Raw genomic sequence first — 13,432 nt, 5'->3', positions numbered from 1 at the left:
TAAAGGGATCTTCAAATTCCTAAATGCACCATGCATTGTCCACAAACCTCATTAAAAAAGAAACACACACACACACATCCCAACCCCAAATGTGTCAATCCCTCTGGGGACTTCTAAGTATCTGGGTTGCTTACATCTTCTGTCCCCACCTGGACAGTGCTTACTGTACAAAGCACATTACATGGAAAATATTAGTAAGATGTTCTTGACCCAAAACAGCATAAAAATATTGGCGCGTATGGAAGAGTCAGGGGCGAGGAGACAAGAAAACAGAAACGCAATCAGCAGCATACCCCGTTTCGCAACATGTAGTAATCCAGTGTTCTGCCCGCTTCCAGCCATATCCCCTTCCTGGGGTCTTCATCCGAAAGAAACAGCCCATAGTCAGAAGCTGGAACATAAACAGAAAGAAGCAGAGAAGATACAGTGGGGATGAAGCCAGCACTGAGTAGCAGGCCCTGAGCCTGCTTACTCGGCAGGGTTGTGAGTGTCCTTCTCCAGACAGAAAGGTTTCATTCTGACAATGTAGCTGACCGCTGGGGCTGAGGCTAAGAGTCGAGCTGCAGACACACCCACAAACAAGGCTCATGTGTCTAAAAAGCCATGGGCCATAGCTGTGTCTACAGCACAAGGAAACATCAAGAGCAGTGCAGCTCAAACTTCATTCTCACTGAAGGTGATTTGTTCTTCCTTCCTTGCTGGGAAAACCAGGCAAGACTCCTTGAAGAATGACAAGATGGCATGGAGAAACTAAGGAAGGTGTCACCCAAGTCCAAGGTCACTGAGGCAAAGGGGGATAGGTTACACCTGTGGATCCCTCCATCATCCCAGCACAGCATCACACAGGACAGGTACAGTCCCTGCCCCCATGACCACCAAATTGTGGAAAAGCCTAGAAAATTAAGTTTCATGTCCTCCCCAGAACTCCTGAATCTGGCCTAGGAAGTATAAAAGGCAGGGGCGGCTGGCAGGAGGGGAGCAGCATCAGGTGGTATCCAACGACTTGTGGCTTCCTTAATGCAATTCATGGGCACCTAAGGGACCCAGAGCACACTCAGAGCTCCTGCTGTTTCTCAGGAAAAATGACTCCAAGGTCTTCAAATTCTCTACCTTCGAACTGGAGCCGTACAGCAATGCAGCCCTAAGAAAACTGACAAATCAGAGAGAAACAACAACAAAGGGACTGAAAACTAAAGGCAGCGAACTGATATGCCACCAAATCTTGGAACAAGGTTGGGAGGTAAGCAAAATTTATTTCTGGGTAATCTCAAAATAACACAGCATTAAGAAACTATACATAATGCTTTCCAAACAAAGGACCTAAGTGTTTTCTGAAAAGTAGGTCTTTTTAAAGACACCCATTTCGACGTACAGTGAGCCCTGATGGGATGTTTCACTTTGACCTTTGCAATTTTTGAAGGCAAGTTTTATCCCACGTTGATACTAACAGCTGTCCTGTTGGGAATGATCCCAATTTCTCAACTATCAGTCAAATAAACATTAAGTAAAGCAGGGAAATGTAGAGAGAGGACAAAGGAAAGGGAAAATAAAATGACATGAATGTCTTTTATTTAAACTCAGATTAATGGGGGCCTGTAGTTTGCATATCAAACAAATGCCTCCCCAACCCTTTTAATGACTTTGAGGGAGAAGTTTGTAAGGCTCCTTTATGGGCTTGAACCAGAAGCCTTGCCCTGGGTCCTAACAGCTGTGGCAGGTGTACATGCGTGCACAACAGGGCTCAGGATACACGCAGCCAGCAACTCTGAGAGCAGCTTCATTCATACTCTACTGGGCAAATGCACTGATATATCCAAAAGTGGTTTGCCAGCTGCACAGCGTGGGAGGGCCAAGATGCTGGGTGTGGAGATGATGGTAACCCAGAGGTGGTCATTATCATCACATTCTTTATCCAGGGAACAAAGTGTGTTCCGTCTCAGATGTTACTCCACTTAAAACATGCACACTCGTGGGCAAGTGCACCACTCAGGCCTCTGTTTCTTTAGCTAAAAGGTAAAGAACTGAGAAACACATTTTAAGAAGCCAATGCATCAGCAACTACTCACCTTGCCCAGTCTGTGCCTCAGGGACCCGTTCCCGGATAACTCGACATGCATCGTACACAGCGGTCGATGGCTCAAACTGCATGGTCTTCACCACATTACAGTGGCGGACACAGATCTTTAAGGACAGGGCCACCATCTTCCTCGATGATTGGAAGGGTCTCAATTAAAATTTCTGGAAAACAAAAAGGCAAATTATAATTATTTCAACTTGGGTAGGGGGAGAATGCTCAACTCTCAAGTCAACTTAAAAATCAAAAGAGTTCTTTCTACCATCTTCCCATGTTACTGTAACAGTGCACATGAATGCCAAAAAGAGAGGCCAGTACCACTTTTTAAAAAAATTAATTTATTTGAAATGCAGTTACAGAGAGATCTTCTACCCGCAGGTTCACTCCCCAAATAGCACCAATGGCCAGGGCTGGGCCAGGCCAAAGCCAGGAGCCTGGAATTCCATCTGAGTTTCCTACATGCATGGCAGAGGCCCAAATACTTGGGTTATCATCCAACACTCTCCCAGGTAAATTAGCAGGGAGCTGGACTGGAAGTGAAGCAGCCAGGACTCGAACCAGTGCTCCTACGGGATGCCTGTGTTGCCAGGGTCATTTGGCTCCTGCTCCAAAGTCACTGACAGGTCTCTAACTGTGAGGATGAAGCATGGTCACACTGGTGAATCTGAAATCATTGATGATCACAGAGCTGGGAAAACTGTGAACTTCACAAGTAGGTTAAATAAGCATGGAGTGATTGGCCCCAGATTTGACATGCAACTGAAAGATCCAGAAAAATACCAGAGCCCTCTGCTCACGCTTGGCCAGCTTGGTTCTCCTATAATGACCACCTCGGCTGGCTCCACAGGCCACAAAGATGCAAGAGGAGGCGAGACTCTGGCTTCTGTCTTTTAGAGATGCCCCATGAATAAAAAGCCTCAACAGACTCTGCTTCCAACAGAAAAGACATCAAGAGCATAAAACAACAACTAAACAGATCATTTTTACTACTGCAAAGTTGGTTGTTTTTTTAAAGATTTATTTATTGATTTGAGAGGCAGAGTTACATACAGAGAGAGGAAGAGACAGAGAGAGAGGTCTTCCATTAGCTGGCTCACTCCCCAAATGGCTGCAATAGCCAGGCTGGGCCAGGCCAAAGCCAGGAGAAAGGAACCAGGAACTTCATCCAGGTCTCCTCCATGGGTGCAGGGGCCCGAGCACCTGGGCCATCTTCTAATGATTTCCCAGGCCATAAGCAGAGAGCTAGAGCGGAAGAGGAACAGCTGGGACACAAACTGGCATATTGATGAGAGGCTGGCACTGCAGGAGGAGGCTTAACCTACTATGCCACTGGCACTGGTCCCTATAGCACAGTTTTAAAAATTGGCTTTGACAGTGGAGGATGGCCCAAGTGCTTGGGCCCCTGTACCCACATGGGAGACCAGGAGGAAGCACCCGGCTCCTGGCTTCAGATCGGCATAGCTCCAGCCATAGCGGCCATTTGAGGGGTGAGCCAACAGAAGGAAGACCTTTCTCTCTGTCTCTCCCTCTCACTGTCTGTAACTCTACCTCTCAAATAAATAAATAAAATCTTTATAAACAATTGGCTTTGAAAAATTCGAAGAGTGACAACAACAGTCACGTATCACAGAATATATCACAGGTGATAAGTAGACTCCCGTAGGAGGAAAGAGCCACAGATGTTTGGCAGGCCTCCCTCTCAACAGCTCTCCCTACTTGGGGTTTCCCAAGAGTGGAATTCCCAAGTTAATGTAATCAAGGACACAGGCAGAGAGCCTTAGACAGCCCCGGCTGTCTTGTTAAGTAAGATGCCTCTGTCAGCAGCCTCTGTGTCCCAGGGTCCCAGCTCCCAGGAACAGGGCAGGTTCATGGATGCCCACTTGGGTGCTCTTCATGGCAACAGAGCTCGATCATTCCCCAGAAGCCCTACCTTCCAGGCCCTGCTCCATCGTTAGGGACCTGTGTCAACTTGAGCAAGTCACTGTGGCCACTCTGTGCCGCAATTTCTCTACAAATCGAGGCACTGTAGTTGACATCAGCCCCGCAAAACTCATAAAAGAGAGCCCCGAGGGGAGTCAAGGGCAGGCCAAGGCCCAGCCACAGTGGTCAGCCTCAAACTCCACGTGGGCCATACAGCTTCACAATTCTGAGGCCTCGAGGCAAATAAAACATCAACTCGGTTCTGACTGCATTCGGATAAATCACTGGGATATTTTTGCTTCTTACCAATCAGTGGTTTGAGAAAACATGAGGTCAGGATAGCTTTGAATTCACAATCGCCTTCTTTTTTAAATAAGTCCAACAATTTCACGCTTCTTCTTGCAGTTGGTGGCCCTGCTCTATTCTGCAGTCAGAAACAGTGCCTGCTGCCACTCCTGCCAGTTTCTGTCAAATAAATGTATGCCCTGGGCACAAGACAGAGGCAGAGAAAAAAAAAAATACCTCTGTTACAAACATCTTTTTTCCTTGTGCCTGGAGAACCATGCAGATTTACTGGGCTGTCATCCCAGCCAACACAACGCAGCCCATTACAGTCAGGCAGGGGCTAACACACTGCATGGGCAGCAGGAGTCACGTAACTCCGCAGCAGTTCCACACTTACACTCCCATCTGGTCTTTCACTAGAGAGCTGCAGGGAGCAAACCTGGACTCCAAGTCCCAGAGGTTTCTTTCCCACTGGAGGAGGCAAGTGCAAGAAGCACTGAGATGGCCAAGGGCAAAGAGGACCACAGGCTGCCCGGCTGTGATGACCAGGAAGGTGCTGTCTCAGCAGGCTTGATCCACTGGCTTCCTAACTACCCAACTGGGTCCCGTGGTGCAGGGAATGTTTTCATCATGATTTTTAATTTGTATTTCTTTGGGAAGGAGGGAGGGGGAAGGAGAGAGAGAGATAGGGAGGGAGGGAGATAGGGAGAGAGGAGGAGGAAGAGAAGGAAGGAAAGAGGGAGGAAGGGAGGGAGAGAGAGAGATACAGACACAGGGAGAGAGCTCTCATCCACTGATTCACTCCCCAAATGCCTGCAACAGCTGAGACTTGGCCAAGCCAAAGCTGAGAGCCAGGAACTCCAATCCAAGTTTCTCCCACATGAGAGGCAAGAACCTGATTACCTGAGCCTCACCTCTGCCTCCCAGGGTCTGCATTAGACAGAAGCTAGAGCCGAGAATCGAACCCAGGTACTCCAATACAGGACACGGGCATCTTAACCAGCACCTTAAGAGCTAGGCCAAACATACATCCCCTGAGGGTGTTTTTAAACAGATGCCCGAGTGTGTCTGGGCACAGTTTACACAAGTCTCACGAAGCAACCACTCATGCGTCCCACTGTAAGTTCACTCTGACCTCTGCTTCCATTTGGAATGGATTTTGTCCATGAAAATATTTCTTTTTTGAGAAATGTCAAGATACACTCCTCAACAAACAACAGCCAAGTGCATGAGAAATCTGCCAAGACAGAATGAATTTCTTACAGCCTGGGCAGAAGCTGGACTGCTGGCATGGCAGAGGGGTCCAACTACTTGACAATTTTCCACCTGCAAGAGTAAAGACTAATTTAAAGCTCTCCCACCCCTCTGTGTTATTTGTTTGTTACAGGGATAGTGAACCAATGAACTCCCCAGTTTTGAGAAATCAAATTTGCATTCTAGAGATAAGAGGTCTGATTTGCTGTGATGGAGAATACCTCCAACCTGGGGCTGGTGACAAGGGCAGGGTTTCCTTTAGCCCTGAAACCCACAGACATGGTTGGTGGGGGATGGTCAGTGGGGAGGACCCCGGCTCAGTGTTGCCATGGATATTGTTTATGCAAAGCACCAGAAAGGAGGGGGTGATTCATCCCTTCTGCTCTCTGACAAAAGTGTTCCAGTTGGCGCTGCCAGAGGGCTGCCCTGCCCAGGCTGGAAACTGCACTATCTCAAGAGCGAATGAGTGTTCCCCTCTGGCTATTCAGGGAGCATCCATCAATGGGAGACACAGAGCTGTGACCGGGGCCCCTGGAGCCTAATGGAATAGCAGGACCTAATACCAGAGCTCAGAAGCAGAAGACACACAGAGTGTAGAGACAGACAGATGGAGCAACAGAGTGGGGAGAAACAGGGAGCCTGCAGGAAACTTGCAGAGAGGTCAGAAGGAAAAATCTCTGCCCAAAACAACTGGGAACATGGATTTGGGATGAGCTTGTTTGTGATGTATTCAATGGAAAGGAGTGGTGGATAGTTGAGAGCAACCTGGAGATATAACCTGGGAGGGAGGGACTAGAAAGGCCACACAGGGAGGAAGAGAGATTCAGGATCTGACCCGAGGACCGGGTTCTGGAACAGTGGCACTGAATCAGCAAGAGGAGGAGGAACTGGTAGAGGGAGCCTGGGGAAGGCAGGAGAGGAGGACAGCCAGAGTCCACAAGAGTGTGCACTGAGCAGAAGGGAGAGAGGCAGCATAGTAACTGCTCACAGTTCACATGCCACAGACACAATGGGGTCTGGCCACCTGGAGGTTGCTGTCAGTGCATGCAAGAGAGTCTTCAAAGGGCAGCTGGAGCTGCTGATTCAGGAGAGAGGCGGAGGAGGGGCTGCCGCAGCAGATAAGGAGTGGTCATCTGAGCAGGTCTGCTGGGAAGAGGGTAGAGCAACAGGAGGGAGTTCTGAATGAGGCTTTTAGGATTTGAGATCCTAAGGTCTGAGCTCACACATTGCATATCTGCTGGGCATTCCACAGGAACTCATTTACACAGACATGGGTTCCACCTTACTGCGGCTCTAGGCTCAGTCTCAGGACAAGTGTGCACCCTTCCTCACCACACATGATCTCCACCCAGAGCCTGGCCCATGGTGCTGGTGGACGGTTGATGGGTGGGCAGGTCTTGGTCCTTGCAAAGGACCAAAGAGTCTGAGGTTCAGGTTCAATTCCAGGACTATTCATGCTTGGATTTCTGCACCAGTTACTTTCCCTCTCCCATCTTCCAGAGAGCAGCAGTCAGCTCCTATGCAAGGATGTTCCTGGAGGAGACTCGATGTGTGGCCAACTCTTCTCATTAGATCCCTCTGTTTCCTCCTCTTAACAGTGCATAAAGAGGCCATGCAACAGAGGCAAATGTCTTAGTTCAAGGCAGATGTTCAAGAGAAACTGTGACATTTGTGTTCTCAACTTTTCTATCACCCCAAACAACTCCTGTAAAAAGCATCAATACTACTACATGGAAACACAGTCTACCAAAACAAACAGAAAACCTCAAAACTGAACCTGTCATCCTCAAACAGCACTTGTACCCAGGTCTAAGATAGAAAGCTCCATTGCTGTCTTCTTATTCCTGTCCCTCTTTCATATGATTCCATGTACCTCTGTATAAAGACAAGGTATTTTTACCACCATAATGGAGGACGAGCACTCCCACAGGGAAACCTGGCTGAGGTCTGGCACCACAGTGCACCATGACTTCATCTCCCTCCCCCAAAAACCACAGCCATGAGCTGTCCTAAGCACCACTCACACAGAATCGGAGTCTTGACAAATGGACATTTGTTGGAATTAAGCTCCCTGATTTACCCTATGACAACAAAGGATGGGATTAAAGCTTAAAGCCAGAAATGTCAGCTAAAGAGACAGTCTTGTGTATTTTCACCACTTGTGAGCAATCACTGGACTTAGCTTTCCAAACCCACACTGATGTTTATTTTTTTTAATTTATTGCTTTATTTGAAAGGCAGAGTGACACAGATCCTCCACCCTTTAGTTCACTCCGCAGATGGCCACAACAGCTAAAGTTGGACCAGGTCAAAGCCAGGAGCCAGGAACTCCATCCAGGTCTTCCCTGTGGGTGGCAGGAGCTCAAGCACACAGGCCATCCTCTGCTACCTTCCAAGGTACATTAGCAGCAGGAAGCTGGACTAGAAGTGGAACAGGCGCCACGGCTCACTAGGCTAATCCTCCGCCTTGCGGCGCCGGCACACCAGGTTCTAGTCCCGGTTGGGGCGCCGGATTCTGTTCCAGTTGCCCCTCTTCCAGGCCAGCTCTCTGCTGTGGCCAGGGAGTACAGTGGAGGATGGCCCAGGTGCTTGGGCCCTGCACCCCATGGGAGACCAGGAAAAGCACCTGGCTCCTGGCTCCTGCCACCGGATCAGCGCGGTGCGCCGGCCGCGGCGGCCATTGGAGGGTGAACCAACGGCAAAGGAAGACCTTTCTCTCTGTCTCTCTCTCTCACTGTCCACTCTGCCTGTCAAAAAAAAAAAAAAAAAAAAAAGAAGAAGTGCAACTCAAACAGGTGCCCAGATATGGGATGCAGCAGCTCAACCCCCATTGCGCCACAACAATGGACTCTCCTGCAGATGTTTAAACCTTAAAGTATTTGTGCAGGCATTGCGGTGCAGTGGGTTAAGCAGCCACTTGCAATGCAGGCAGCCCATCTCAGAGTGCCCATTGAAATCTCAGCTGCTCTGCTTCCAATCAAGCCCCCTGCTAATGCATTTGAGTAGAAAGCAGAAGACGGCCCCCACTACCCATGTGAGAAACAGGGATAGAGTTCCTGGCTCTTGGCTTTAACCCAGATCAGCACTGCCAATGTGGCCAACTGGGGAGTGGACCAGCAGATAGAAGATGGATCTTTTTCTCTGTCACTCTGATCTTCAAATAAATAAATAAATCCCCTTTAAAAAAAACTTCAACATCTTATATTAGCTGTTAATAGATTAGTATTAATGGCTGAAGAATTAGGGTGGATGCTTGGCCCAATTATGGCACCTGAAGGTAGGACCCTTGGGAAGGTCTGAGTGGGTTAGGTTGTGAGGGTGGCACTCCACATAGAAGAGAGAAGAGTGTATTCCCAGTGTCTCTGCTTCTGGGCTCATCTCTGCACTTGCTTCGCCACTGTCAGCCTCACCCCATGCCTGACTGCTGGGGCCACCAGATCTTGAACTGTGAACCTCCAAACTGTAAGCCAAAATAAACCTTTTCCTTTTCCTTCCCAAGATGCTCCTGTAGTTAAAGTAACAAAACCTGACTAATGAAGACATCCCCCAAAGTCCCAAGACAAGGATATGGCTCAGACAAGGTGTCTCCATCCAAGTTTGCACTCCTTCTCTCCGCCCCCTCCCCCAGGTTGTTTTCAGGACAGCACAGCATGGGGGCAGCCTGCCAGAGGCCTTGGCTTCCACTTTGCATATCCTAAGCCCTCTGCCAATTCCTGCCTCTCCAGGCTTTTATTTAATAGTGCCCAATTGGAGCCTAAGAGAGCTAATCAGGTTTCCTTTTCTGATTTGGTCTCAAGAAAGCTCAGAGCCAAACCTGTACACAATATCTTGCAGTGTTAACAGTTTGATCCTTACCTCTATTTTATGATGGTATCCTGGTTGTTCCTTTTTATTCTACCCCAGTTTGAAGGCATGCCTTTTACTGAATCTTAGGTCTTTTTTGCTAAGAGACAGGATATGCATTCATAAAACCTGCATTATTTGTCTTTCCCTGGTCTCTTCTCACTCTGACCTTTTTTGCCCTCAAAGTACATGTGAAGGTCACCCAGACCAACAATAAAACCCTCCTGTGGCATCCTCTGTGGAAGAAAAGCCAAAGGAACCAGCAGTGAAACTCAGACATTCTCCTTTCAAAATAAACACCTTTCAGACCCAGGGAGCTGCAAACATCCCAGGATGATGGCCACAGCACAGACTGCCCAGCCTTGCCCTGCTCCACCCAGAGACAAACAAGTCCAGCTCCAGCTAATGCTGCCTCCGGGCAAAATGTCCACCCCTGATCAAAGTGAACCACCATGCCTGCAATCCCCACCTAGCTAGTGGGGGCCATGAGGTTCTCTAACCCCACCCCTGCCTTACCAGCTGCACACACGAGAGCTGGTTATCTAATTTCCATCTGCCTCAGTCTCCTCCTCTATAGAATGGGTGATATTAACAAATGGACTTATAAAGTTGCTAGAGAATTAAATTAGACTCGATATCAAAGGCACATAAAATGCTAGGTAAGGGTTCGTTAGAATTAATATTCATCATGAGGGGCAGGAAAACACTGGAAGCAGCACACTGTCTGTAGCTACCATCTGGGCTACAGAACTCATTTTATTATTTTTAGTTTTGCATTTACAATAACCTAGCACTGTAACAGACCTGAGGGAGTAAGGAGAGACAAGACTCCTGTCTATACACAGCTCACCTTCCAGGGAGCCCTTCATTCATCCCTATTCCAGACATACCACACGCATTCTTCTGGACATAGGACCCCAAGGATGAGCAGGATGGCTGAAGACGTCTGTGAAGCATCTACCATCCAGCGGCAAGGTTGCTGGTTCCGCCAAGCCAACAGATCAATAGAGGAAAGGCTGGCATTACAATGGGTTCCTGCACTGGGGTTTGTCAATCAACTCTGCTCAGGGGGAGGCACTCAGGGAGCTCTGAACATTCCCCTGTAAAGCAGAGTCCCGGTGCCCACCCAGCAAGACCACAGAGCCAGGCCACCACACTTCAGTGGTGTCAGTGAGGACTTGGCCACCATCCCCATCCTCTCCCGAGCTTCAGCCACTCATTCTCCACCATGATCCACTGGAAGGCCACGTGCTACACCTGTCCCCTTCTTTATGTTGGTTCCCCTCTCAGCAGGTGTTACATGAGAGGGATTCCAAAAGTCTGAGGCAAAACACATATAGTGAAAAAACCATGCATGGATATCAAACATTTTTGGCACCAAAATAAATGTATCATTTAGTTCCATTTATTTTATGATTTACTTATTTATTTATTTGAAAGAGCTACAGATGGGGGGCGCAGGGAGAGAGGTCTTCCATCTGCTGGTTTACTCCCTAAATGGTGCAAAGGCTGGAGCTTAGCCGATCTGAACCTAGGAGCCAGGAACCAAGAGCTTATTCTGGGTCTCTCATGTGGGTGAGGAGCCCAAGCACTTGGGCCATCTCCTACTACCTTTCCAAGTGTATTAGAAGAGAGCTGGATCAGATGTGGAGCAGCTGGGACTCAAACCAGCACCCATATAGGATGCTGGCACTGCAGGTGGTGGCTTTACCTGCTATGCCACAGTGCCCCATAGTTCCATTTCTTGCAGAACTCTGTTAAGTGCCCTCATACAACCCTGTCTGATAAACAGCATACAACACAAGACCAGATGACTGAAATGTAATCATCATTCATCCACATTCACATCCCAATCTCCCATGAATACTTCTGCCCTCTCCAAGGAATGCCAACGACAGCACTTCGCATTCTCTCCACCCCTCATCGGCTGCTCAGCAAGGGAAGAGAAGCTGGGGCTCCTCCAGCAGCTGAGAACCCGTCATGCACTAGGTAACCAGCAGCAAAAGCTGGGCTGCTCTCCTCTGCCTTGAGCTCCAGAGCGCTCTGTGCTCAGGCACATCGGGGCTCCCCTTGAACATTCAGGATGCTGACTATGAACAGACTGGGCATACACAGTGCCTGTATGTCGCCGTCCAGCAAGGTCAGTCACGCCAACCTTCCCTGGGTGCTATCTGCAGGACAGAGCCCCACTGTGGCTCATCTCCAGTTACGCTTTATCAAGGAACAACATTTTCTGTGAGTTAGCAGCCCCTTCATTATTACCTTATCTCTCCACTGGAACCCTCATCTCTCTTTGGGATCAGTGTGAACCCAGAGGATAGAGCCTGAGTGGAGAGATGTCCCTCGCCCTACAGCCACAACTTGTGACAGCTCCATCTAATTGTAAGCACAAAGTAAATAGTAACACACACAGCTGACATGATTTTCCCACATGGCTAACAGCTGCTTTAGGAAAGAACTGAGATGAATACCATTCGCTTGCAGACAGAGCACAGAGACCGGTGAGAAGCATCCGTAAGAATCTCTGATTCCTTCTCCTTCAAAGTGGCATGGAACCCAGCACGACTGTTGAACTCTGAAAATTTAAACTACACATAACAGTTATTAAAAGTCAAGTGGCGGCCGGCGCCACGGCTCACTAGGCTAATCCTCCGCCTAGCGGCGCCGGCACACCGGGTTCTAGTCCCGGTCGGGGCGCCGGATTCTGTCCCGGTTGCCCCTCTTCCAGGCCAGCTCTCTGCTGTGGCCCGGGAGTGCAGTGGAGGATGGCCCAGGTGCTTGGGCCCTGCACCCCATGGGAGACCAGGAAAAGCACCTGGCTCCTGGCTCCTGCCATCGGATCAGCGCGGTGCGCCGGCCGCGGCGGCCATTGGAGGGTGAACCAACGGCAAAAAGGAAGACCTTTCTGTCTCTCTCTCTCACTGTCCACTCTGCCTGTCAAAAAAAAAAAAAAAAAAAAAAAAAAAAAAAAAGTCAACTGGCAAAGGAGAAGTGGAGAGATAATTAGCCCCACACACAGGTGTGAACTTAGCAGGCCACACAGGTCAATAACAATTCCAGCAAGTGGTTAGCACACAGGGCTGGTTTGCAAACCCCCAATAACCACCACATATTCTTATCTGTTCCCAGTAGACCAGCAAAAATACACACATGCAAAGAGGTATCAGAAAAACTTCTGCCATCGGCGGTCCATCCTCCCCCTCAAGGACTGCATCATGACAGCCACCCTGGAATCTCCAGGCCCCAGCGCAGCACCCAGTAGCACTGAAAACTCCATGAATGTTTGCAGAATGAATATACATTCCATGGGAAGATTTAACCAGCTTTTTAAAAATTAGTCATCAGGAAGCATTCATATGAAAATCATAACTAAAGGACCAACAGAGAGCCAAGGTCCAGCAGGCCACACTGAGTCTACTTTTCAACAAATGGTTGGAGAGACTACAGAAGCTTACAATAAGTCCCTGAAGCCAGCACTGTGGCACAGAGGCTGAAATCGCTGTCTGTAGTGCTGGCATCCCATATAGGCACTGGTTTGAGTCCCAGCTGTTCTACTTTCAATGCAGCTTCCTGCTATGGCATCTTGGAAAGCAGTGGAAGATGGTCCAAGTGCTTGGGTCTCTGCACCCACATGGCAGACCTGGTGGAAGGTCCTGGCCCCTAGTTTCAGCCTGGCCCAGCCAGAGACAAAGCAGCCATTTGAGGAGTGAACCAGCTGGTGGAAGATCTCTCCCTCCCTCCCTCCCTCTCCATAACTCTTTCAAATAAATAAGAAGTCTTCAAAAGAAAAAAAAGTCCCTGATCTTGAAAAATGAGAAATTTCTAGACCCTATACTGATCGCTCACGACAAAGGTTCCAATATGCACTTATTGAATGCATGAATGGAGGCACAAGCCAGCATTTCTGCCCCTCACTAAGAAAACCAAAGACAGTGCCTACAACATGAACACACAGTGAGTGAAGACCTGTGATATTGCTTTCCATTTTCAGATGAAGAAACTTGAAACCCTGCCATCAAGAGCCCTTCCCCAGGACACACTACTGGAGCACAACCA

The 13,432-nt window shown here is 48.7% G+C and overlaps 1 protein-coding gene across 42 annotated transcripts in view; it reads right to left on the bottom strand.

The window, feature by feature from the left end:
- TLN2 (talin 2) overlaps positions 1 to 13,432 on the bottom strand; it is a 479,276-nt gene that overhangs the window by 201,191 nt on the left and 264,653 nt on the right. For 40 of the 42 annotated variants that reach the window (XM_070054308.2, XM_089310520.1, XM_070054305.2 and 37 more), the window contains 2 exons: positions 2,067 to 2,238; positions 294 to 391 (listed from right to left, as the gene is read on the bottom strand). In XM_070054308.2, the coding sequence (XP_069910409.2) occupies positions 294 to 391; positions 2,067 to 2,202 (234 nt within the window). In that variant the 5' untranslated portion in view covers positions 2,203 to 2,238. Of the gene's footprint in view, positions 1 to 293; positions 392 to 2,066; positions 2,239 to 11,847; positions 11,965 to 13,432 lie in introns of all 42 variants that reach the window. The other 2 variants (XM_089310506.1, XM_089310516.1) reach the window with 1 other exon arrangement.

This window comes from Oryctolagus cuniculus, chromosome 12 (genome assembly GCF_051225735.1).
Source record: "Oryctolagus cuniculus isolate XC-2025 breed Fujian yellow rabbit chromosome 12, ASM5122573v1, whole genome shotgun sequence".
NCBI lineage: Eukaryota > Metazoa > Chordata > Mammalia > Lagomorpha > Leporidae > Oryctolagus > Oryctolagus cuniculus.
The sequence above is the reverse complement of the archived record's forward strand: the minus strand, read 5'-3'. Positions and strand labels throughout refer to the sequence as shown.